This window comes from Hippichthys cyanospilos, chromosome 7, assembly GCF_059441005.1.
Source record: "Hippichthys cyanospilos isolate Australia breed blue-spotted pipefish chromosome 7, RoL_Hcya_1.0, whole genome shotgun sequence".
NCBI lineage: Eukaryota > Metazoa > Chordata > Actinopteri > Syngnathiformes > Syngnathidae > Hippichthys > Hippichthys cyanospilos.
Window position 1 is genome coordinate 2,563,002 of NC_142375.1, and position 24,449 is coordinate 2,587,450.

At 38.9% G+C, this 24,449-nt stretch overlaps 1 protein-coding gene across 2 annotated transcripts; it reads right to left on the reverse strand.

Moving 5' to 3' along the window:
* Positions 1-4,186: 4,186 nt before the first annotated feature.
* Positions 4,187-24,366, reverse strand: sp2 (sp2 transcription factor). 2 transcript variants are annotated; one of them, XM_088420368.1, is made up of 8 exons: positions 24,231-24,366; positions 22,600-22,676; positions 19,524-20,285; positions 18,640-18,861; positions 15,746-16,049; positions 14,547-14,730; positions 7,052-7,245; positions 4,187-6,966 (listed from the first exon to the last, which is right to left on the reverse strand). In XM_088420368.1, exons 1-8 carry the CDS (start codon positions 24,235-24,237, stop codon positions 6,866-6,868), a joined length of 1,851 nt encoding a protein of 616 aa, XP_088276494.1. In that variant the 5' UTR covers positions 24,238-24,366; the 3' UTR covers positions 4,187-6,865. The 2 variants fall into 2 exon arrangements, with proteins under 2 accessions (XP_088276494.1, XP_088276495.1); XM_088420369.1 differs by lacking the exon at positions 24,231-24,366 and adding an exon at positions 23,685-24,198.
* Between the last annotated feature and the right edge of the window lie 83 nt (positions 24,367-24,449).

Here is a 24,449-nt window from a genome sequence, read left to right on the forward strand (position 1 = left end):
AAAATAGCACATTGTATGTCCCTCATTGATGACGCAAACAAACGTTTAATTTTTTTTACATATACAATCGTTTAAAAATATCAAAGAAATATTACTTCAACAAGAGGCTGGAAAAATGGTGGTAAAAAAAAGAAAAATATAATAAATACAATTCAACAGCTTTCCCGAGGGACTTGTCTCTCACTTATGACGTCAAAGATTCACCCAGTCAAGCGTCTACCTCAGAGACATGCAGACCCTAAAAGTATAGCAAATTATGTCACCTCCTTTTAAAACAATTTATATACATCTAAATTTGGTAAAGTGAAGTGTCACACCTTTATTGGACATATTCAAAATTTTACTCCCCAGATTTCTGAGGAATTCAAAATGATCTGTGAAGATGAGCTTTCATGTTCAGAAATCACAGATGCTGTGCACTCCATGAAGTTAAGAAAATCACCTGGAAGTGATGGTCTTTCAGTAGAATTTTATTTATGTTTTTGGGATTTGATTAAGGACATTCTACTGCTCATGTTTAAAGAATGTATAAACAGACTGGAGCTGACAACAAACATGAAGCAGGGTCTGATAACATTAATACCTAAGCCAGATAAAGATAATCTTTTAATTGACAATTGGAGGCCCGTTTCACTTTTAAACATACATTATTCAATTTTTATCACAAGTTTAAGCTAAACGTTTGAGAAAAAAAAAACTAGAAGAAATTATAAGTGAAAAACAAAATGGCTTCATGGCCAAACGTCACATTACCTCTAAAATTAAATTAATATTAGATTTATTTTACTCAAATTGCATTGATTCAGATGCATTATTTTGCATAAATTCAGATGCATTATTTGTGTTTCTTGAAAGAATTTGATTCGATTGAGCAATCTTTTATTATATAAGCCCGAAAAATCTTTGGTTTTGGAGAGAATTTTATTAGTAATATTGCCATGTTTTACAAGGACATAAATAGCTCTGTTATTCTATATCCCAGCATTTCCAGGAGTTTTTTTTATTTCAAGGGGTGTATGTCAAGGATGTCCTTTTTATTGTTTTTTTAATTTTTTTTATTTTTGATTGCTGCTGAACTTTTGTCTTTAAATATTTATAAGGTTTAACAATTTTCAATAGAGAAATCAAAATTACACAGCTATCTGATGATACGGTATTAGTTCTTGAGGATAAGCTGCAAATATAGACTGCACTACATGAAATTGGTGATTTCTCTGAGGCTTCGGGGCTTAAGCTCAGTATCAACAAAAGTGAAATTCTATGCTTATATGAGACTAATGAGAAACTTGGTATCCCTGTTAAACAATGTGTCAAATATCTTGGTTTTCATGTTTCAGAAGACTTAACTCTGAGACGACAACTAAATTCTGTTCCTAAAATTCAAATTTGTGTGGAAGAACAGACACCATCACCTTAACAAGGGAAAAACTCAGTTTGGAGAGGGCACAAGGAGGATTGGTGATTTTAGATGTTGTCAATCTAAACCGTACCTTTAAGATTAAATGACTTAAAAATTGTTTGGAACTCCCAGAATCACTATGGAATTTCATACCTCTCAATATATTCAAAAAGATAGGTAGCTTAAAGTTTCTATTGGGCTGTAATTATAATGTTTCTAAATTGTCGGTAAAACTTTCAAAATTCCATCAGCAAGCTTTGCTATCTTGGAAATTGTGTTACGTTCACAACTTTTCACCACATAAGGACATCCTTTGGAACAATGGTAATATCACTGTTAAAAATAAGAGTATCTAAAGAGAACTGGATTGAAAGGGGTATAATCTTTGTTACTGATTTGTTTGACAATAAAGGTCATTTCTATAGTGACGTAGATTTCCTTAAAGCCAAAACTTTTCCGGTTTCATACAAGGACTTTGTATATGTGGTAAAGGCTATTCCTACAGGTTTAATTGAGTTAATGAAATGTCATTTGGGATATCAAGGTGTTAATGTTCAGATGCCTGGATTACTAGTTGGAGTTATAACATTAACGGACAAAAAATATACAAACAAACATATGAGAACTGAACTTCAAAATTGTAACAAGATTTCACCCAGAGGGAAACTTTTTGGAAAATCATGGTTATCATTTCGTAAATCATGGTTAAACCCCTTTCAATTCTGTATTTCAAACAAAGTAAAAGAAATTCATTTTAAGATTTTACACAACATTTGCCCATGTAATATTATTATTTCCAAATTTGCTGAAATTGAGGTTAAAGGTAATTTCTGCAACACTGAGCCTGAGACAGTTTTACATTTGTTTTGTCATTGTCCCTTCACATCTTTGTTTTGGAAAGAGATTGAGATGTTTATTTCCAATAGAACTGAACATTCCATAATAATTATGCCAAGAGATATCATCACAAAATTTGAATGTAACGATAAGTATTTGTGTTGTATGACTAACCTTATTTTAATAACTGGTAAATTTCACATTCACAAGGCAAAATTTTCTAAGACCCTTCCTCTTTTTAAATGATTTTTACTTGACTTTGACATGTACATTGATACGTTAACTTTAATAGCAGAAAAAAAAAAGTGAACGCACTTTGGTATATTTTAGGGAATTATTTAACGCAACCCCCACCATGTTTAATTTCTTTTTACTTATTTTGTATCTTTTATTTTATTTCTGTATACTGTACCGTCCATTAATAATGTACTATGTTGCTGACTCTGAATTGTATGTTTATATCATTAAAAATAAATAAAAAATACCTCAGAGACGTGTTAACAAAAAAAATACCAAACGCAAAGCCTTGTTTCTCTTTGCTAAACAATTCAGAACAGACTTTGTCTACTTACAGGAAATTCACTCTATCACAAATGATACAAACTTTTGGAAATCACAGTGGGGGAATCATATATGGTTTGCTCATGGAACAGAACACTCGGCTGGTGTTGCTACTTTACAGAAAAGATTTTATGGGAATGTTTTGTTTGCTATGCAATTACAAAAAAGTAAAAATGTAAGTGAAACATTTAATTTTTCATTACAAGAATAAAGCTAAATTAGAAAACAGTTTTGTATTAACTGTTAACTTTTGAAATTTGAACTTGGCTAATTCCTCAGAAAATTTGGAAGTGATTTAGCTAAATTTAAAAGAAAAATAGAATTACGTGTGGTTTCAAGAATTTCTCAGCTGACTTCGATACTTTAACAGAAAATGAGAACTTAGAGCTTTCCACTTTGCAGGCTAAATTAGATGAAATATACAGTCAAAAAGCTAATGGAGCATTTATTAGGTCCAGAACAAGATGGCTTGCGGAAGGAGAACAAAATTCTCACAATTTTTTATTTTATTTTGTTTTAATTTAGAGAAACATCATGTCAGTGTTAGTAAAATAAGTAAATTACATGTTTTGATGGGATGCTTACAGAGGACCACAATCTAAAAGCTAAATACTGTAGTATATTTTATGCAAATTTATATAACTCTACATTTTGTCAGGCATCAGCTGAAGCGCTTTTGAATCCTTTAGTTGTAAAAAAGATTACTCAAGACGAAATGACGCGGTGTGATCGACCTATTACAGTTGCAGAAGTTAAAGAAGCTGTTACGTTCTTAAAAAATAACAAGTCACCGGGGAATGATGGTTAAATTTCCAAATTTTACAAAACTTTTGAAACAGAACTGACTCCTTTTCTCTTTGAGGTCTACTTGGAAAATATTAATAAAGGAACACGTCTTGTAACTATGACTGAGGGGTTAACATATTTAATTCCCAAACCAAGCAAAGACAAACATCTGATTGATAACTGGGTCCCGATATCTTTGCTTCATAATGACGACAAAATATTTGCTAGAATATTTGCTAGTAGACTGAAAATAGTTTTGAATTCTATTATTGAAGAGACATAATCAGGATTTATGCCTAGAAGAGATATAACAACTTATATTAGATTGGTTTTGGACCTTTCAGTTTACTCTGAAGTGTTAGAAGATAATGGGTTTATTTTATTTTGGGACTTTTATAAAGCATTTGATACTGTGGAGCATCAGTTCATTATACATTCTTTAAAAAAATTGGTTTTGGTGGCTGTTTTTGTTTGGCTATGAAAACCCTCTATGAAAACAGTAACAGCTCAGTTAAACTATTTATTTTTTAAATGGCTATTTAAATTTTCATCGAATAAGCTATTTTGACAATTTACAGTTATACAAAGTTAGTTCCACCACAATTGTTGTTGACAATATTTATTGATTTATACACGGTATAAAATGTACTGCTGGTTTCTTGGTTTCTCCAGAACCACAATCAAGCAACACAAGAGTTGTTCCAAATGAGTCTGTTAAAATGTTTGGAGAGTGCTCAAATCTCAGCAATGGAGATTAGCAAGGAAAATAAATTAAAAAGACAAAAGGAAAGTTATTTTAAATAGCTGTCTAAGGCATCTTTAATTATTATTATTAATATGATAGAAAAGGATTTCTAGAGGTCTTTTACAAAGCAGTAATGAAGCAAATTTACAATGTCCCACATCATATGTCAACACACTGTACAACATCCTCCTCCTTCACTACAACACTGTGGGAGTGGACAAATAAACATAAATAAGACCAGCAGGCACTAACACACACCCTTTTTTTCCCCCACACACTTTGTGCACCCTTTTCACTGCAAGCTGGTGCCAGTTCCACCTTTGGGGGCTCTGGCTCCGTGTGAAAGGGATGTCAAAGTTTGCATCCTGTGGTGTGTGTGATTGTCACCTCACTCTGATAGAAACATAGCTTATGTGGTTAAAACCAGGTAGAAAATATTGCGTGGAACAATGGAAGTGATAATACTGATTTTTGTGTGAGATAAAAGCCTCTTAAAAGAATTTCAGTGACATTGGAAGTTTTTCCAGCAGCCATTTACATAGATCACAGTGCCAAACTCAAAGCCAGGTGGCCAAATCCGGGCTGCAAACTCATTTTATGTGGCACGTGAAAGCAAAACATATCAATTTCCATGACCCCTACTCAATTCAGCTCCAAAATTTTAACTTGCCATGTACAATAAATAATAAAGTTGAGATTTTTCAACATTTTTTGGTTTGTTTAGTTTCAGCAACCTCAACAATAATTCAACAAGCCTGTTATGCTTTACTTTATGATTTCAAAACTACTTGGCCATCAGTTTGTGCACAGTAACAATACTATGAGATTATCTTAAATCCACATCATTTCAGTGCAGAAAATGCCCAAACATGAATACAAAGGTACTTGTAGGGCAGATGCTGGGGGGAAAAAAAAGCAAAAACCAACACAAAACCCTAATAATTAGTAATAAACGATGGTTAAATTTACAACATTTTGGCACAATGTAGGCCAAATACACAGACAAAAAAAAAAAAAAAAAGACGGAGCCCTATGGCATTATGGAAGAAAAATTCATAACAAAACCATAACTATTAATAACAACTGGTTAGTTCAATTTATAACATTTTTGAATCATGTAGGCCAAATACACTCCCCAAAAATTCAAGACTCCGTGCCATTATGGGGGGGAAAAAAAGCAAAATCTATTTATCGGGTAATTATTAAATTATAATAATTAAACAAAGTTTAGTTTATTCTCAAACATTTTAATATAATGTAGGCCAAATACACACCCTGAAAAGTCAAAGCAACAAGGCATTACAGTATCTGGGAAAAACGCCAAATCTATTTACCGGTAATCATAAAAGTATAATATTTAATGCTAAACAATGGTTAATTAATTTTCAAACATTTTGGTACGACTTTGGCCAAATAGCCCTGCCCAAAAAGTCAAAACTCTGTGGCATTATGCAGGGGAAAAAAAAGTTAGGTGTAATAAATTTTCGAACATTTTGGTATAATAATGTAGACGAAAGACTTACACAAAAAGAGTCAACGGACAGTTGCATTATGAGGGGAAAAAAAGAAAAACTGAATCTATAGCCGCATATCCTACTAGACATTGGTTAGTGAATTTTAAAACATTTTTGTAAAATGCAGAGCCACACACCACACCTTGAAACATCAAAGGCCCTGTGGCTTTATGGGAAAAAGTGCTATGCTTTTAGCATTTAGCCAACAAGTACGTTCTAACATTATTTGGAAACATGTATTTGCAAGTATGGAGGACAGTATTTCAGTCTGTACATTTTGACTTGTATTCAAGTAAAGTACTTAATTGCATTTCTGTCAGTCTTTTTACCCCCCCAAAATACTGTATCTGTACTTTTAACTGAACTACAAGTCATTTCTGAACTTTGTTGAATTCCGCAAATAAATTCCTGCTCTACTGTTGCATCAATTTTAAAGGATCACACAAATCTCTGTGTCAACTCATCAGAAGCAAACTGTGAATGAAAATGTAAAAAAAAAAAAAAAAAAAAAAAAAACTTGTTAATGTGTAGCTGTGGAGCTGGAACCCAAACCAAATGTGGTTTTTGGTTGGGCTGGTTGTATTTAAGCAAGATTATAATAGCTGGGGGAACCTATTTGTCAAGACGACATGTGTGGAGTGTTGGATTTGTTAACAAATAGATGGCCGCAGCTATTCAAAGCTTGCTTTAAAACACCAAGCGAAAGCAAAACCGCAGTTGGTTTCAGTTTTTCTGCTATTGCATCTCTAATTTTCCTTGTAAGCACCACAGGTACACTTAAATTAAGTCCAAGGAGAGGAAGTCCTACAGTTGTACATTCCCTGGCAAGTGGTGTCTTTGTCCCATGCTGAAATGGGTCAGGGATAAGCTGGATGGCTTCTCCACAGTCCGTTTTTTTCTTTGTACACAGTGCAACAAGAGAGGGCTTTGAATTTCTTCTTTTTTTAAAGGAGACGGGAAGGGGTCCCATTATGGGACAAGTGACAAACTCCAATTTTTTCCATGAGGAGTCTTGCTGTTCTCTCACAGGTTCTTGGTGTTTATGTGCGTCTTGTAATGCTTGGTCAGGTGGTCGCTCCTCATGAAGCGCTTCTGACACTGGTTGCATTCAAAGCGTTTGTCTCCTAACACAGACATGTGCGCACATCGACATTAGCTTCATATCCAAACAAAAGCACAAGAGCAGCGTAAAAAACAGCGCGAGCGTACCCGTGTGTGTCCTGGCATGCCGCTGTAGTTCGTCGCTACGCGTGAAACGCTTGCCGCAGAAAACCCAGTTGCAGACGAAGGGCCGCTCGCCCGTGTGGAGGCGCACGTGCGCTCGCAGCAGCGACGTCTTGCGGAAGGTCTTCTCGCAGCCGGGAAAGTGGCAGATGTGCTTCCGCTTGCCCATGTCGCCAGGCCTGCAGGGGGAGACAGAGTTGCAATCCGCAGAGTTGCAATTACAGTTCAAATAAACAAAGCCTTTTAACTGGGGTCATCCACACACCCCCGGGCATCACCACGCACCTGCCCCAGGGGGGCGCACCCCAACTATTTGAGATGCAGTAGACTGGTAACACAGTTACAGCATACGACAGCAACGTTTAAATAACGTAAACAAAGAAAAAATAACTACCATATTTCCTGCACTATAAAGCGCACAAGATGACAGTGCGCCTTATAATCTGGGGCGCCTTATGCAGTTCATAAGAAGCAAATTTTCATTTTTGGGGGACGAAAAAAATAAAATAACTTAATTCCCACGTAAATTCTTCCATCTTTACCTGCGTTTTAATCATAAATGTATTTTTTACAATTAAAATTTTAGAACCAGGGTATCTGCACAAATCTTAGCAACAAATTTAAAGACTTTTAAGACCTTTTCAAGGCCTCTGAGAGGAAAACTTAAGACCTAATGCCGACAGAAAAAACCCAAAACAAACATGCAGAGAGCACCACAGTGGTGTGGTGACACTGAACAGCTCATCAAGGAGCTTAAGACTCGTCAGATGGACACAAATCAGGAGCTGATTTTCCATCCTGATGTGGTTAATTGGATGTATAAACTGTATATGTACATGCATTCCAGGTAATTTCTAGATTTTGGGCCCACATAGGAATTAAAAAAAAATAGAACAGTACTAAAACATTCCTTTTTTTAAATGATGAATAAATGCAAGTATATTCAATAATCTATGAATAGAGGGTTTTCACTGAGGTCACATTGTGGGGAGTAACCGGGATGCGCCGCCATTATGGAGGTACTCGACAAACAGGAGTGCAATGCCATCACGTGTATCTTTGACAGAATAAATGAAATTGTCAATGTTGAAAAAAAAAAAAAAAAAAAAAACCTTAGCAAAGCCTGTCGCTGATGCGAAGGCATACATTGAGTCAGAACACAAGAGAAGGCCCGGTATGTGGAAAAATTACAGTTTATCGGGGGTATCGATCCGTATGAGTTGGCTGACTCATCCTGGATAAACGAAGAATCTGGCTATTCTTCCCACAATTACACATCCAGATATGGTCAACTACTTGTTTTTTTTTTTTTTTTTTTTTTTACCGAGCCCATACACACAGCCGAAGATCTTAAATCCTACAAAGGTTTGGAGGCTTACAACCAGATGGCGTGTGGATGGGTGAGGGAGACGCAACATTTTCAGAAGAATCAGAACAACTTAACTTATTTATGCGACATGTGTTAGCTAGATAATAAGAATTATGCCAATGTTTATGTCATACCAAAGTCCCTTACATTAAAATAAGCAAAGAGTCAGAAAAACACCACAAACAATAAACATTTTTACAAGTTACTGTTAAAACATCATAATTGCATTAAAAACTTTGTTATTACTTGCTTGCAATCAATATTTTCTGAGCTGGAAAAAAAAAATGAGCGGAACAAATTCGGATGTTGTCCGGATTTTCTCCTCTCAGATCGTGGTTGAGCTTTGTCAACCACGGGCGTCTCCTTTCCTCCGATAATTTCTGGCATTCCTCTCCCTGATTTTTGATCACTTTTGGAAGCCTGTAATAGTCTAAATGTTTTTCTCGGTCTGCCCAATTTGTGCAACCCGAAACACGGCAATAATTGACCATTTTGCCGAACGATGTTGCAGATACAGTATATGTACTGCCCATGCAGTGTTATGGTACCGAGTAACTCCAAGATGGCGGCTTCCGGGTTTATGACGCAGTTGATGACGCGCCGTGAAAACCATCTATAGACCTACTGGATTATGACCAAGACAGTTGTTAAAAAGACATTCTTTTATTATTCACCTTGCTTCAAGAACGTTTTCTACTTTCATCAGCCATTCCCGATACCTCTCGTCCTCCAACCGTCACTAAACACACACTTTCCCATCGCGAATCGACTGTCACTCTGCTGCTTGAAACTAGGCTACACAAACGTAATGCATTGCATTCCTCTTCAGTCACGAAATGATGCAAGTTGCAAGCACGTAGCTCGAGGTGCTGCCCCCAGATGGTGCGATGGTTAAAATGAAAATTAAGCACGAGACCAGACGGATCGGAAAGACATGAAATTTAAGACCTTAACCCTAAAATTCAAAACATTTTAAGACCTTGAAAGTCAAAATAAATATTCCAGGACCTGCGGGGACCCTGTATAACACCCTGTTTAAAATTTGTATATGCTCCAAATTTGAAGCAATATATATGGGCACATGAGTTTTTGTGAAAGCGTGATTTTCTCAAATTAAAGCAGGAACTGTTATTAAATCAACAAAACAATGTATTTGAAGTTTTTCGCTTGCAATTTGATGAAAAAGAAAAAAACTCAAAATTATCGTTACATTCTTTTAAAGGGAGTGTAAGTTTTTGCATGCGCCCGCGGGAGCTTCAGGGGCATTACGGTAAATGAAGCAAAACACACTCCACTTCCTACAATCCAACGCTATAACAGACATGGCGACCTCCAGGGGAGCGACCCCCCCCCCCCATGCAATATAATTTAATGGGAACTAGACCTACGATTAACACATTTATTTGCAAGTTTTTGACATTTTTAACAATTTAATTTGCTCATTTTTAATGAAAAACAGTCTAAATCTTACACAGTGTCACTCTCGAGTGGTCTTGGCATTGATCAAAACAGTTGTTTATGTAAGCAAGAGGTATTTTTTCCCCCATTCCCAAATCATCTTCATATATAATTTTGAATTGGAAAGTTTGACTGACTTATCTGATTGTTTGCTATTCCCTTTAGTGCCGCTTCATCTATTGGAAGCATAACACAACTCCTAGCCACTACTGTAGCTTCTATTCTGTGCGCCATATAATGCACTGCGCCCTATACAGTGGGCCCCCGGTTAACAAACTCCCTGATTTACGAATTTTTCATCTTACGAACATGGACCGCGGCGTTTTTTGTCCCCCTCTTACGCACAAACCTTTCGTCTTACGAAAAATCCAACATGCCGATCAGTGTGTCTGCACATTTTTTTTCGCGTTGCTGTACCAACAAAAATAACTATTCTCGCATGTCATGGAACGCTGATATGCTATTGGTCTTATAAGGTCACAGTCACGGTCTCAGTCACGGTCTCAGTCACGGAGATGCGGATATTGGCCGGCGTCACGTCAGTCACAGAAATGCCGATATGCTATTGGCCGAACGCCTTCATCTAGCTTGATGGCACAGCTGGTCGGTGTGTTGTGAAGACTTTGCAAACTTTATCTGTTAGACATGGCTCCTAAAATTGCAAGTGGCTGTAAAGGAAGAAGTAAGAGGATGATGACAATAGAAACGAAGCAGGAGATAATAAAAAAATACGAAGGAGGCGCACGCATAGTTAACCTTGCTAGTGGGTATGGCCGTAACCGCTTGGCAATCTTCTAAGGGCAAGACTTTCCTTGCCATGGGACGGACCTCAGTCAACAACAAAATGGGGAGGCTTCTTCTATTATGGATTAAAGAGAAGGAAATCGCCGGTGATATGTTCTCGTTTGAGAAAAGTTCTCGTTCAAGAAAATAAATAAATAAATTCTGCGGGTTCGTCTCTGCTCCCCTCCACCCACCACCAGCTCAAGTCACGTCGCCCCAAAGGTAAATGTAATTTTTATTTTGTATATTTATGTTATTTAATTTAACTGTACAGTAGATTATGTTACTCATTTTTAATATGTGTATAAAATCGTGATGTTTTTACCTAAGGTTTTTGCACGCGTTGCACGCATTCACTAATTAACATAGGTTTGGATTGTCCGTCATACGAGCAATTCGAGTTACGAGCAAAGCCGCTGAACGGATTAAGTTCATAACACGGGGGCCCACTGTATATGAAAACACTTTTTAGGTAGGTCGTTCATTGAAGGTCCGCCTTCTAATCGGGTGCGCCTTATAGTCCAGATAATAGAGAACACAAAAGTAAAACTACAGATAACTAAGAAAAAATAATGTAAAATAATGTAGGAGTAATCTTAGTAGGTTTTAATTTTTTTTGTTTTCCTTTTAAATCTTTTGAACTCTAAGTTTTTAAATGTTGTAATTTGAATTACAGTGTTGTTAGAATAATTGTAAATATAGTGATTATTCATTTGCTACGAAATATAAATGCTTGCGATGACGAAATGCTTTGCTATGAGAATGATTATAGTGACCATAAATTTGCTACAGAATATAACTGCTTGCAAAGAATAAATGTTATGTTGTAAGAATGAGTGCACTGCTTGGAGAGAAAAACTGTTTTGTTATTGTTTTGTCTCAAGTAGAAGGAAGGCTGCTCAAGCCTGCTTGCTGGGGCACTCCTGCAGCTGTGATTTTCAAAATATCTTACAGAGAAAATATTTTGCAGAATGTCTTGCAACGCATATTTTATCATACATGTATTAGTTTTTCACCCACATGCTGACACATAGGACAAATACACTAGGTTCTGGCCATGGTCTTTTACCCAGATGCATTTTTGCCCCTTTGAGAGCCGGAACCTTCATGTGGTTAGGGATCTCTGTATTAAATAAAGAGAAAGGGTTCGGAGAGGCTGCCAGAGCGCAGTAGAATTGACCTTGGCCAGTTACTCCTCGGTCCCCTCATGCATGAGCTGGAAAAGATTGTCTTTTCTCCTTATTTGTGTACAGTTTCTTGCAAATGTCTAACAAATGAACCTGACAACCTGAATCAGTGATTTTTTTGTTCTCTTTTCCAACCCCCCTGTACTGCCAAGGTACTGTTAAACATCTTAGCCCGCAGTTCTCAAATTCACTGCTTATCAATGATGTGAGAGGACAGTACATTTTTATCAATGATATGAGAGGACAGTACATTTTTCTTTTCAAATTAAGAACAATTGAATTGGAAAATGAGGCAACTTCTTGCTAAAATGATGAATGCAATCGTTAAAGTGTTGTATGGATTGTCACTAGTGACACAATTTTCAGACAGAAATTAAACAGATGATGCTGCACAATCCAGCTTCTTGTGTTTCCTAATGAAATATCCCCTTCAACGTGGAAACCTTTAGTTTTTTTGTTAAGCCCTCTGAATAATACCTGCCACGATTTGCCATCTTGTCACAAACATAGTGGCTAGTGTTAACATTGTACTGTTTCATATTTGATTATATTTATCATATTATTTTTCTTGACATGCTGTAATAGCTGTTCTATTTTTTTCCTTTATAAAATATAAATATGTGAACTTGTCACACCCTGTACATGACGACATACAAATACAGAGATTGTTGAAGCGAGGCGGTTAAGGATGTATCGCATTAATGTTAGCGCCAGACCAGACATGTCCAAAATCCGGCCCGGGGGCCAAATGCGGCCCGTGGTCAATTTCCATCTGGCCCGCAGCCTCCGTCATAAAATCAATAACGTTTGGCCCGCATGGAGAGTTATTACATTGGGCAGCAGCACTGTTACCTGCGTGTGCTAAATGCTGCCATCTATAGGCATAATTAGGAACAGCAAAGTAGTATATGAGTACAGTGATCCCTCCTACTTCACGGTCTTAGATATCGCGGTCTCTTAGATATCGCGGTCTCAGTACTTCACGGGTTTTTCCAGGAAAAATAAAAAATATTTCAAAATACTTTAAAAAATGCGCAAAAATGGAAAAAAATTGAAAAAAGCAAAAGTACATTATACAGTACTGTATTTATTAAATAACTAAGTAATATTAGTTATTAACTCCGTTAAGATATATTATATTATTTTGAAATATGTGCTTTTAATTTGTCGGGTCGCGTTGCATTTCCGTTTCCTTTTACGTTCTCTGTGCGTCATTCGGCTCGTTACGGTGACGTAGTGAATGACAACGTAAGGTCATATTTAGAGTTTATCATCATTTATGTTGATAACGCATGCTACTGCCTATGTTTAGTAAGCAATGAGTGTTCATTCTGTTTATGTATTCGTTTGTGTAGAGGTTGCACTTTATAGTTAGTAGTTGTTAGTTGTTGCTAACCCGCTAATGTCAGCTAAAAATACAGTAAATTCATAGATTAAGTGTTTACTAACATCACATGTTAGTTTACTGACTTTAAGATTGTTGTTGATTTATTATTCAACAGATACTACATGATACACCATACATGAGCCAAAATAAATGTGAAGTTCAACGTGATGACTTGCGTACTCTTTCACCGGAGTCTTGGTGCAGATAACCAGTCCTGAGAACAAATTCACAACAAACTAAGTAATATTAGTTATTTAATGATTATATAATAATGTTAATAAGGATAATGTAATGTTAAATAATAGGAGAAAGGAAATAAAATATGCAAAAAATACAAAAAAAAAAAAGGATTGTTTATGGTTACTGTGGCTATATTGGGGCGTACATAGAAATCTAGGAACTGATATTCTACTTCCCGAGTTTCCGACTTTGCGGGGGATTGACACCCCCCATTAACCGCGAAGTAGGGGGGATCACTGTAACTGACTGTATGAGCCCCTAATTTTCTAAAATGGCGCCAATCAACAAAAAGAGGAAAGTTGAGCTGTAGTGTGACGCAGTGAGCTGCGGTCAGCACCAGCAGCTTTATATCGCCAACTTTTACTGACAGGACAAGTTTCTGAGAGATTCGAGCATTTGGTAAGAAAATGCTAAGCTTGTTCGGTTCGACGTATTTGTGTGAGAAGGCATTCGCAGTTATGAACTTAAATAAGAGCCGTGTGAGGACACGGCTATCGGACTCTCACTTACAAGACATCTTGCGCATCCATACTACTGCCATAGAGCCACACCTGGCCTTTGTCCTGCACTCCAGATCTCAGTTTTATCCATCACACTCATGCGGACAAGTCATTTTTCATTTACGATAAGTTTGAAAACGTTTTTTTTTTTTAAGTTTTCACTCCAGAATAATAAACATTTAAAAATCCAATCAACATTTATAATTACTAATTTCAGATTTTAAATGAGCCCTGCACTTGTTGATATGACGATTGATCAGACGGTTCCCTTTCAAATGTGTCTGAAAAAATTCTATAAATATTAAACTGCCATGGTGAGATTTTTTTTATGTTTCAAATGTAATTTGCACCTAAAAGTAAAATTACTTCTGTTCAACTGTTACAAAAAGTTAAAAGTGTTAAAAAAAAAGTGAAGTTAAGTGAATATTCAGTTTCAATATTTAATGTCAATTCATTTTTTTATATGCATGTTTCAAATTAACCAAAACACATGCTTAAGATAGCTGAAATGAAAATAAAAAAGCAAATGCACTAGACGCTAGGTGTGCCATCCTACCTTTTCTCAGCGTCTTTACAGTTTGGGCACGTGCAGGCCACACGTCTCTTCTTCTCACCGGCGTGTCCTGGAAATTCCAGCGTAAGCGTCTGGTCCACGTGGATAGCGGGCTGGCCGGGCGCCGCCACTCCCGCCAGCTGGAGCCCGCCGCCCTGCATGGTCTGCACTGTTAAGTGCTGCTGGCCTGAAAAAAAAAAAAAAAGAATACACATATACATGCGAGTGCATAAATATTGACTTGCTCTGAATATTTCTAAATTTTGGTTGTTATTTTCAGAGGTGGGCAACTTACATTAGTTTGCTGATCCGACATTCGTCTGTTGTCAGTGCCCAGTCCCCATACATCATGGTCATTCTGCCATTTTTTTCATACTGAAAATTGTAATCGTCGGGCCGTTAGATGATGGCCAGCCCGTTAGCACATTCCGCCGCCCCAGCCAACTTGCATTGTCCGTCAAATTGGTCCAATGTCCGTCAAATTCAATTAAGAGCTTTAACTCAAAGGTGTATTTGGCCATCAGGTTGATCAAACTGCATTTGAGTGAATTCAGGTGGGACTAGAGTACATTTGGCAAACATACCCACTCGATAGAATTATCATGCTTTACATAACACTGAAATGCTGGATGTCTGTTCTCATTTATAACTGCCTGACCAACAATTGTAGAAGACGGTTCCCTTTCAAATGTGTCTGAATTTCATCAGTCACATACACTACTAGTAAAACAAGGTATTACTGATCTTGAATTGACAAAAAAATGCCTTTAATTAGGTAATTAAAAAACATTATCATGCAATTCCTGGCCAAGAGCCCATAAGAGAAAGCGTGCAAATTTGTTGTTCACCCATCGGTTACATGAAAAAGTGATCACCTTGCAGTGAATTTGCATACCAGAATGCTCTCATCAGCAAACAATTTCTTGATGTAAAACATATTTAAAAAGCAAAATGCCACTTAATTCTAAACATTACGTTTAACTTTTGGTTGATAAGATTTGGTTCATGAACGCAAGATAGTCCGTCAGTGCTGACAAAGTGCCCACCTCTGGTTATTTTGTTTTTACTTTTGCTTATAAACATATGGGGTATTTTGTTGAAAGCAAAACAAAGAAAAAAAATGTGTGTACATAAAATTACAAGCAAAGGGACCACTATCAAAATCTGATTTCATTCAGCTATGCGTAAGAGCGGCAGCACACCTCCCGCATTGGTGATGGTGACGGGAACACCCTGCACTTGGACGCCATTGATGCTGATGGTCTGCACAGCCTGCGCCGATGACGACAGCTGCGACGAGTTGAGTGTCATCATCCCGCCTGCCGGCGCGATCTTGGCCAGAGTGCGCTCCTTCCTGCCACCCGCTGCTGCCTTCTTCTTGGAGGTGGCGGGGGGAGGGGTCGGCGAGGCAGGCGTGGCTACGGGGGTGGACGGCGTCATCGCCGTAGAGACAGCATCCTGGATTTGCACTGATCGCCACTCGCCAGCTCCTGTCTTAACAAAAATCTGGCACAAGGACACACAGATAGTTTCCAAATAGGAAATGGATGAAGAACTCATGGATGAGTTAAGGGTATCAGCTATCTTCCAGAAAAAACGTAATTGACAATTACTATTTTAATAGACGAGAATACTCATCCATGGCACTGAAACAGTTCAAAAGTACAGCTGGCCCCTGTGTAACAACATTAATCCGTTCCGCGATTGGCGTCGTAAGGCGAATTCGTCGTATGACGGGCAATCCAAACCTATTAAATAGCTAATCCGTATAGAACCCCAGGTTTTGTATCAGAAAAAGAAATTGCTTGCTCAAAATTCCTTTTTGCTCGCTCGGGATAGCTCTCTCTCGCACAACAGCCAATCAGAGCTTGTAAAAGCACTTTGATTGACAGCTTGGTATCCAATGAGATTGCTTCTATGCTATCCCTTGACGCACTTTCGTTTGCTCTGTGTTCACCTGAAAAGGGCAAACGAAGAGTGCGTCAACACGGACTTGGGCTGGAGAATTACTTTTAATATTATTATTATTACTGTACTGTATCATTTGACAGAAATACCTTGTTAGTTTTTGTACTTTAATACAATAAGCCCACCCCTCCCGCCCACGTCGATGTGACGCACTCTCGTTTGCTCGTTCCGGGTGAACACAACAAGCAATCTCATTGGATACCAAGTTGTCAATCAATGTGCTTTTACAAGCTCTGATTGGCTGGTTTTGTGGCACAAACGTAACGCGTGAGCAGAACTGAGCGAGCGCAGAGGACGACTCGAGCGAGCGAGAGCTCAATGTTGAGCAAATGCGATGTTGAGCGAGGGAGGGAGGAGTATCGCGAACGAGAGCGAGATGTTGAGCGCGAGAACGCTATTGCGAACGAACTAAAAGGAATTTTCTTTTCAAGAACTTTTTTTTGCGCTCAAAATCAGTTTTCGCTCGCTCAGTTTTATTTTCAACGCTCAAATTTTTTTTCCGCGTGCGCGTAATTGTGGCACAAATATAACGCCATAGCAGACCACCATCTCAGTGAGGAGACGCCAACAAATAGCACACCAGCATTGTAGTCACGAGTTGCATGGAAGCAGTTAGACGGCAATAGTAAATAACTGCAATTACCTAAAAACGCCAGCAGATGGAGGAACAACACAAATACAGCCAAGCCCCAAGGGACAGTTGTTTTTTGTCTCATAACCGGGAAAATGTCATAAAGAGGGAATGAAAAAAACTCAGTATTCCCCATCGCGACATGAACATGTCGTAAAACAGGGAAGTTGTAACACGGGGGTCCACTGTATTTCCATTACACTACCCTTCATATTTAAACCAAGAGCACCATATAGAGCAGTGGTCCCCAACCTTTTTATCACCACGCACCAGTCAAACCACATCATCCTTCTCACTATGTATGTAATATCAACAGCGGCCAGAAGGGGCGCCAAAAAAAACAAAGATCAAACACAAACGTATGAACTGTTAAACTAAATAATTCCAAAACATTATTTCGGATGCAGCCCACGCGACCCGGTACCAGCTGATCTACGGACCGGTACCGGTCCACGTGGTTGGGGACCGCTGATCTAGAGCAGAGGTTTCAAAGTATCCTGCATGTTTTCGATTCGCTTCTAACACACCAGATTCAAATTATTAGGATCATTTTCTCTTATACTGCAAGATTTGCTGATGAGCTAATCATTAAAATCAGGTATTTTGAGGAGAGAAACCTGGAAAACAGGCAGGATATCAACCCTTGAGGACCGGAGATTGACATCTGTGATAAAGCATAGGTGTCAAATTCCAATCCTGGAGGGCCTGTTTTCCGCTTTTCTCTCCACAACACACCTAATTCAAAGAATTAGTAAACTCTGCTGGTGCTTGAAAATGATTGTAATCATTTGAATCTGTTGTTTTTGAAAGAAAAGATTCAAAAACAGGCAGGATACCTGTTGGACATCTGTGATTTAGAGCGTAGGTTTCAAATTCTAACCCTGCATGTTTTCCAGTTTTCTCTGCCTAACCAGATTAAAATTATGAGAAAGCTCCGCAGGATCTTGAAAAAGATCCTAATCATTTGAGTCAGATTTGTTTGAGAGAATAGGTTCCAGGATATCGGCCCTCCAGGACTGAAGTTCAACACCTGTGCGTCTAGTTCATAGGTGTCGTACTTCAGTCCTCGAAGGCCGGTATCCTGCATGTTTTACGGTTTTCTCTCCCCAACACACCTGCTTCTAATAATTAGCTCAATAGCAAGCTCCCCAGGAGCCTGAAAACACTCCTAATCATTTGAATCAGGTGTGTTTGACAGAGAAGGTTTAAAAATATGCAGGATACCGGCCTTTGAGGACTGGAGTTCAACAACTATAAACGAGACGAATGAAAATAAATTACAAGTGCTTCATGAGGCCCCATTTTCGCATTACTAGTGTTTGGATGTAGTTTTTCTTAATTAGGCATACCTATTTTTCTAATATATATGCATACAACTAGGTACAAAAAGGTACACTTTTAAGTTAGAGCACCAGGAGGAGCAAAAATTAGTGCAGAACTTAAAATTAGCCAATTCGGATGCGGTAAAGGATGAGCCAGCTGGAGGGCTTCTCCCACCTGCGTTGGCGCCGTGTCCGGTGACTCCACCTGCAGGCCAGAGGGAGTGGACGGCTGCCTCTGCGGGACGGGCGGCAATGAGGCAGAGGCGGCTTGAACCACCTTCAGAGCCTGCTGGGGAATCTGGACCGCAGGAGGGTCCTGCTTGGGAGGCACCAGTTGCACCTGCTGAACCATCGCCGGCTGGCCGGGACTCTGCACGATGAGCAGGTTGTTGCCCGCCTACGGGCACATAAAATAAAAAAACAACACACACAGAGGGTTACCAGCCTGTGAAGGAAGTGTGTCTTTCACAGAGCCCATTTGACAATTTCATTATTTTTCATGCATAATTGACACCTTTACAGGGAAAGTCACCACCAATATCTATCTATCCGTTTGTCTGTCTGTCTGTATAGCTAGCAGTAAATATATATACTGCATCTATATATAGAACTATATATAGATATGTATCTATCTGTATAGCTAGCAATATACTATATATATATATAGATTAGTAGGTAACTAGCTAGCTAAATTGCTAGCTATATAGTTTGCTAGCTACATAACTAGTTTATTAGCTAGTTATATCGCTAGTTTAGTAGCAAGCTAGCTAGCTAGTTAAAGAACTAAACAGACAGACAGATAGAGAGACAGACAGATAGATAGATTGCTAGCTATAGTTGTTTTTTGTGACAAAGAAGTATCTGATCCAATCACTCTAACAGAGAAAAATCAGAGTTGGAGAAATAACTGGAAACTTAAGAGAGACATGACATTATTTTCTTCATAAATGACTGTAAACTTTGGACCACAACTGTAGATTGCACAGATGCAAGCGAAAAAATTTGGACGGGCCATCGCTGATTGGTGCACAGCTGGTGTACTGCCTGTGGTGTCCAAACCTGAATGATGTTGTCAGCAGTTTCTATCACAAAGGTCTCCATCTGTTCCGGGGGTGGCGAAGGAACCTCCTGCGGTGGCGGGAGCGGCACCGGATCGGCCAGTGCGGCTTTCTTCTTCCTGCCTCGTCGGGACTTCCCGGCGACAGCAGGCGCCGGCAAGGCCATCTCGGTGACGATCTGGGCGCCGCTTACCTCCCCAGTCGCCACATTGAGCGGCAGGGTGAGCCCGCCGGGCAACTGCACTACGTTGCCGGCAGTGCTGGACCTCCTGCTTTTGGGCGAGGGTTTGATGGCGACGGTCCTTTGGGGCGGGACGACGATGGGGGCGGCGGCCGCCTGGGCTGGCACGGACATGGGGGTAGTGATGAAGGCCTGGTTGTTGCCTGGTATGAGCTGGATCTGGCCCCCCTGCTGCATCACCTGGATGGTCTGGGTACCCTGGATCTGCGGCATCACCTGGTACTGGATGTTGGCGGGTGCCTGGGGGCCAGACCGGCTCGGGCTCTGCTGAATGGTGAGCACAATGGGGCTGCCGGGAGCACCGGCGCCCAGGCCAGCAGGGAGCTGGATCACGTTGCCTTTGGCTTGCAGGAATCCCAGGTTCTTGGGAGGTGCGGGCGCAATGGGAGCCGGCTTGATGGGGAGCAGGCGGCGGGGCTGCGGCAGTGTAGGCGGCGGGGCCGCAGGGGCTTGAACAGCGGGGGGGCCAATCTTGCTGCAGGTGGCGGCCAGCAGGGCCAGAGGTGACGGCTGACTGTCTGCCTGTGCACACACATTGTTCAATTGAATTTTAGAGGAAATTTGCTCCTTTTTATTAGTTTGCAATTTTCAAAGACGCTTGATTATTGATCTGTTATTACTTAACTCATTTCCAAGGCAACTATTTCCATTTACCTTAATTTGTACTGTAACTAAGTAATTGGGGTTGAACACCTGGACTGTGAAAACGTATAAATAGGTGACAATTGTACCCCTTTGCGTGCTGGAAAATGAAAGTTGAATACCTTAACCCCTGGATGTCCAGGGATTTTTCACTAACCTGGCCTTATTGTCATCCAACTTGGACTGGCTTTGAAAGGGTCATAACATCTTAAAATGTTCAGTGGCATCAGCCCTATTCATAAACAGTATACATGTATGTATGTGTGTGTGTGTGTATATATATATATATATATATATATATATATATATATATATATATATATATATATATATATATATATATATATATATATATATATATATATATATCTTTACATATACAGTATGCACTACACTATTAGCACCATTGTCTCTGTCTCTGATTATGCAAAGTCGTCTGCTGCTTGGGAAGTGAACAGAGTAAGAATTTCATTGTGTGGTACAATTATGCATATGACAATAAATCCCTTGAATTTTGAATACATTATATATTATACAGTGAACCGTGTTACAACGTCCCTGACTTACGCTATTTTCATGTTACTTAGGTTTTCATGTTTCATGACGTGGAATACTGAGTTTTTTTCATCCCCTCTTTATGACATTTTCCACATTGTGCAACTGTCATGACCCCAGGGGCTTGGCTGTATTTGTGTTGTTTCGTCTCCATTTGTAGTTTTTTTTTAGGTAATTCCACTTATTTTCAGTTGCCATCCCTACAACGGGTCACTACAATTATGCTATAGGTCGGCGTCTCCTCACGGAGATGGTAGTATGATATTGGTCGACCTCACTTGTTTTAAAATGTCGGAACGGTAAAGCTTTGTTTGATTGTGAGTGGTTACAAAACAGTATTTACTACAATGCTGGTGTGCTATTTGTTGGCGTCTCCTCACTGAGATGGTGGTCTACTATTGGTGGGCCTCAATAGTGGCGGAACTGTTTGATTGTGAGTGGTTACAAAACCGTATTTATAGTGCATTTTACTGCTTAATTCAAAGTTGAAAGGGATAACCCTATATATATATATATATATATATATATATATATATATATATATATATATATATATATATATATACACACACACACACATACATACACATTAAAAATTGGTATCAAAATAGTCTAGCAAGGGCAACTTATATATAATATACATGCATACAACTAAATAACATAATAAAAAACGTAAACCAGGGACGCTGTATCCCGGGGATCCACTGTGTGTACAAGGCTGGTTTGAAAAATTTTCATTTTGTGAGAATTTATTTTTTCCTTTTCGTGAGAAAAAAAAACCTTAACAGCTATTCAATGCTGCAGTTTTTTCAAACAGGGATATGCAGTTAAAATGTTATGTGTTGCATGAAATAAAACGCTTCCATGCAGCGAAATAAAAGCCTTCCTGCAACATTTTGTCTTGGATTGAAGCCTTATGTCAACTACAAGTCTAACAATGCATAGCAACAGCTCTCCATGAAGGGAGTCAGGCTAAGCCACTCTATAAAGCCATTGAAAAGCTTGCAAATGTCATAATTGTCCACTACCGCCCCCCAGTGGTTTTGGGATCCCAACACAAAAAATTCTATTGCACCCTGTTCATGAGTTTCCGTTGAAAGGATTCACGCACAAATCGGGGGAAATGCATGAAAAAACATTGGGTTTTCAATATACCGTACACATAATTGACAATATTTCCCATTTTTAATGGTCTGAATTTGCCATCTAATTTGCTCTCGAACACCAGTTTGGAAGCATTTAGAAGGGATGACAGAATGGCATATTTAATGTCAACATGTTTTGCTATGTCTATGCAATATTTTAGCCTCCCAGTGTTTTTTTTGGTCTGCATTTAATTTGACATCACACATCAAAATAATCTAAAAGCCAAGGATGGGTCAAATTTTCCTCCAGGGGTTAAGGAGGTGTTTTTGTAGAACTCCCAAAATCGCCAAACCTGGCCAAAATTCATATTTTTGTCATGAACTCAAAACGAATCTCCATGACAAACGCCTGGTTTTGTGAAAAGGCATCACATTTCTAGACTGCGAAATGGAAAGAAAAAAAGTCACCAAATGTTGAGCATTGAAGTAAAATAACCTTGAACTCCCAAACAACTGTTTAACCTCTTTTTTACTTGCATGAATAGTGTCCTCACCTGTGTGCTGGCGGTGGAGGGCTGTAGATATTCACTGGGACTGACAGCAACAAGGGTGGCCATATTGTCCTTTGAATCTGCAACAGAAGAGCAAAAACGAGAAAATGAGAAATGACACGTCATGGGTGACATTGCATCAACTTAGCACAGTGAATCTTCTTTATATTTTGCCAAGCACCCCCTAGGAAAGAGAAAACCTGTCACGCACCCCCACGCAATTTTTACAGCGTTAATACAGGTTACAGGTTAGTCTAAAATGGAAAAAAGAAAAATATTTGCACCCTCCACTCGTTGCTCCAACTCTTAATTATCGATAAAAGTTGTTTAAGTGTAGCTAAAACAACTTTTATCTTATATCCCTTATAACATAAAAAAGAGGAAAGCAACATGAATCAACTTTCAACATCCGTTAATTACTTTTTTACAGCCTTTATACAGGTTAGTCTAAAACTAAAAAAAGTGCAAAGTGCCTGTAATACAACTTTTTTTTAAAATGGCAATTACACTTCACATGGTAAAAACAAAGTCTTTATCAAAGATAAAAATATATGAAAATAAACAAAGAAGAAAAAGCTAGAGAAGAAAAAGGGGGAGGAAAGAAAGGAAAAGATAGCACCTAAATTAAAATGGTGATAAAACAAATTAATTTTCAAATGTACAGCATTCCACTGTTTATCATAGGGATTATATTCCCAGAAATTGCTTTTGTTCCCATTTGTTTTAGTTTGTTTCTTTGGTTAAAAAAATAAATACATGATGTTGATATTTATTTTTTCAGGTCTGATTTCACAGGAAAACTATTTAAAAAAATTGACGGACTGTAAAACTGCAATAAAGTTCCAGTCAGAACAACAACCCACAGAACAAAAGATTAAGTGTTTACTTATCATCGCTATTGTATTATTATGTCCGCTTTATGTCCCCCCCAAAAAAAGCAGCTTTGGCCGTGGAAGAATATCCTTATTAGTGAAGCCGCAATTATTGGACCGCGATGTAGCGAGGGGACACTGTATACGTACACTTGCCGTGAAAATCAAAGTAATAATGTGACACTAAAAAAAGGGTCGTCAACATTGAGATTTTACCATTTATCGTCAACAAGCAAGAACCGACGGTCCGATTGGCTGGGGTTGGAATAGCTTGGATGGATCGTTTGAGCTAACGACGTTAGTACTCGGGCTAGGTGAGAATACAAGCTACAGCTCCGGTAGCTAGCAGTTAGCGGCTAATCGAATCTGATATATTCGGTGTGCTGCTTCAACTCCATTGGTCACCAGCCCCAACAATGTGAGTTGCATGCGCAACATCTCGGGCTTTTTGGGCGGCCAAATGGGGAATTTGTTGGGGGAAAGACGAGTCCAAATGCACCTGAGTTTAGCCGCTTAGCATATTAACATACTCAGACTAGCTTAGTGCCGCCTAGCATCCGCGTAGTTAGCGAGTTAAACTCTTCCATAGCAAGCGAGAAAAGAGAAAGGCAATTGAGAAAATGCCACGGCACCGGCTTCGACACGAGCCCTCCTAATTATTTCTGTCTACGGGTCACGCACGCACATTCGCGCGCCCCGCAATTTTCATCTTTTACCAAGTAAGAAGGGAATAAAAACACCAATGTTTGAATTCCTACCCACCGCTCATAACGACATTCGCTGTCCGTACAGCCTAGGACCACAGCGAGCCTCGGGAGGAATCCGCCCGCGCGACACAACGCCAATCCACGCACAAAGCACACATGATTGACGGCACATGCGACCAATCGTAGCGACAGGTTCCAGTGATTGTATCCTATCGGCGAAAAAGATTTGCAAACGTCAATCGATGGATGACGGCTCAACCAATGACGTCTGGAG

What these genes read in the sequence shown, in the direction of transcription:
- sp2 (XM_088420368.1), bottom strand. An exon ending in CACCATCACCAATGCGGGAG is followed by an intron (nt 14,731 to 15,745) that starts GTGTGCTGCCGC and finishes TTTTTTTTTCAG; the next exon opens with GCCAGCAGCACTTAACAGTG. An exon ending in TGTAAAGACGCTGAGAAAAG is followed by an intron (nt 7,246 to 14,546) that starts GTAGGATGGCAC and finishes CTCCCCCTGCAG; the next exon opens with GCCTGGCGACATGGGCAAGC.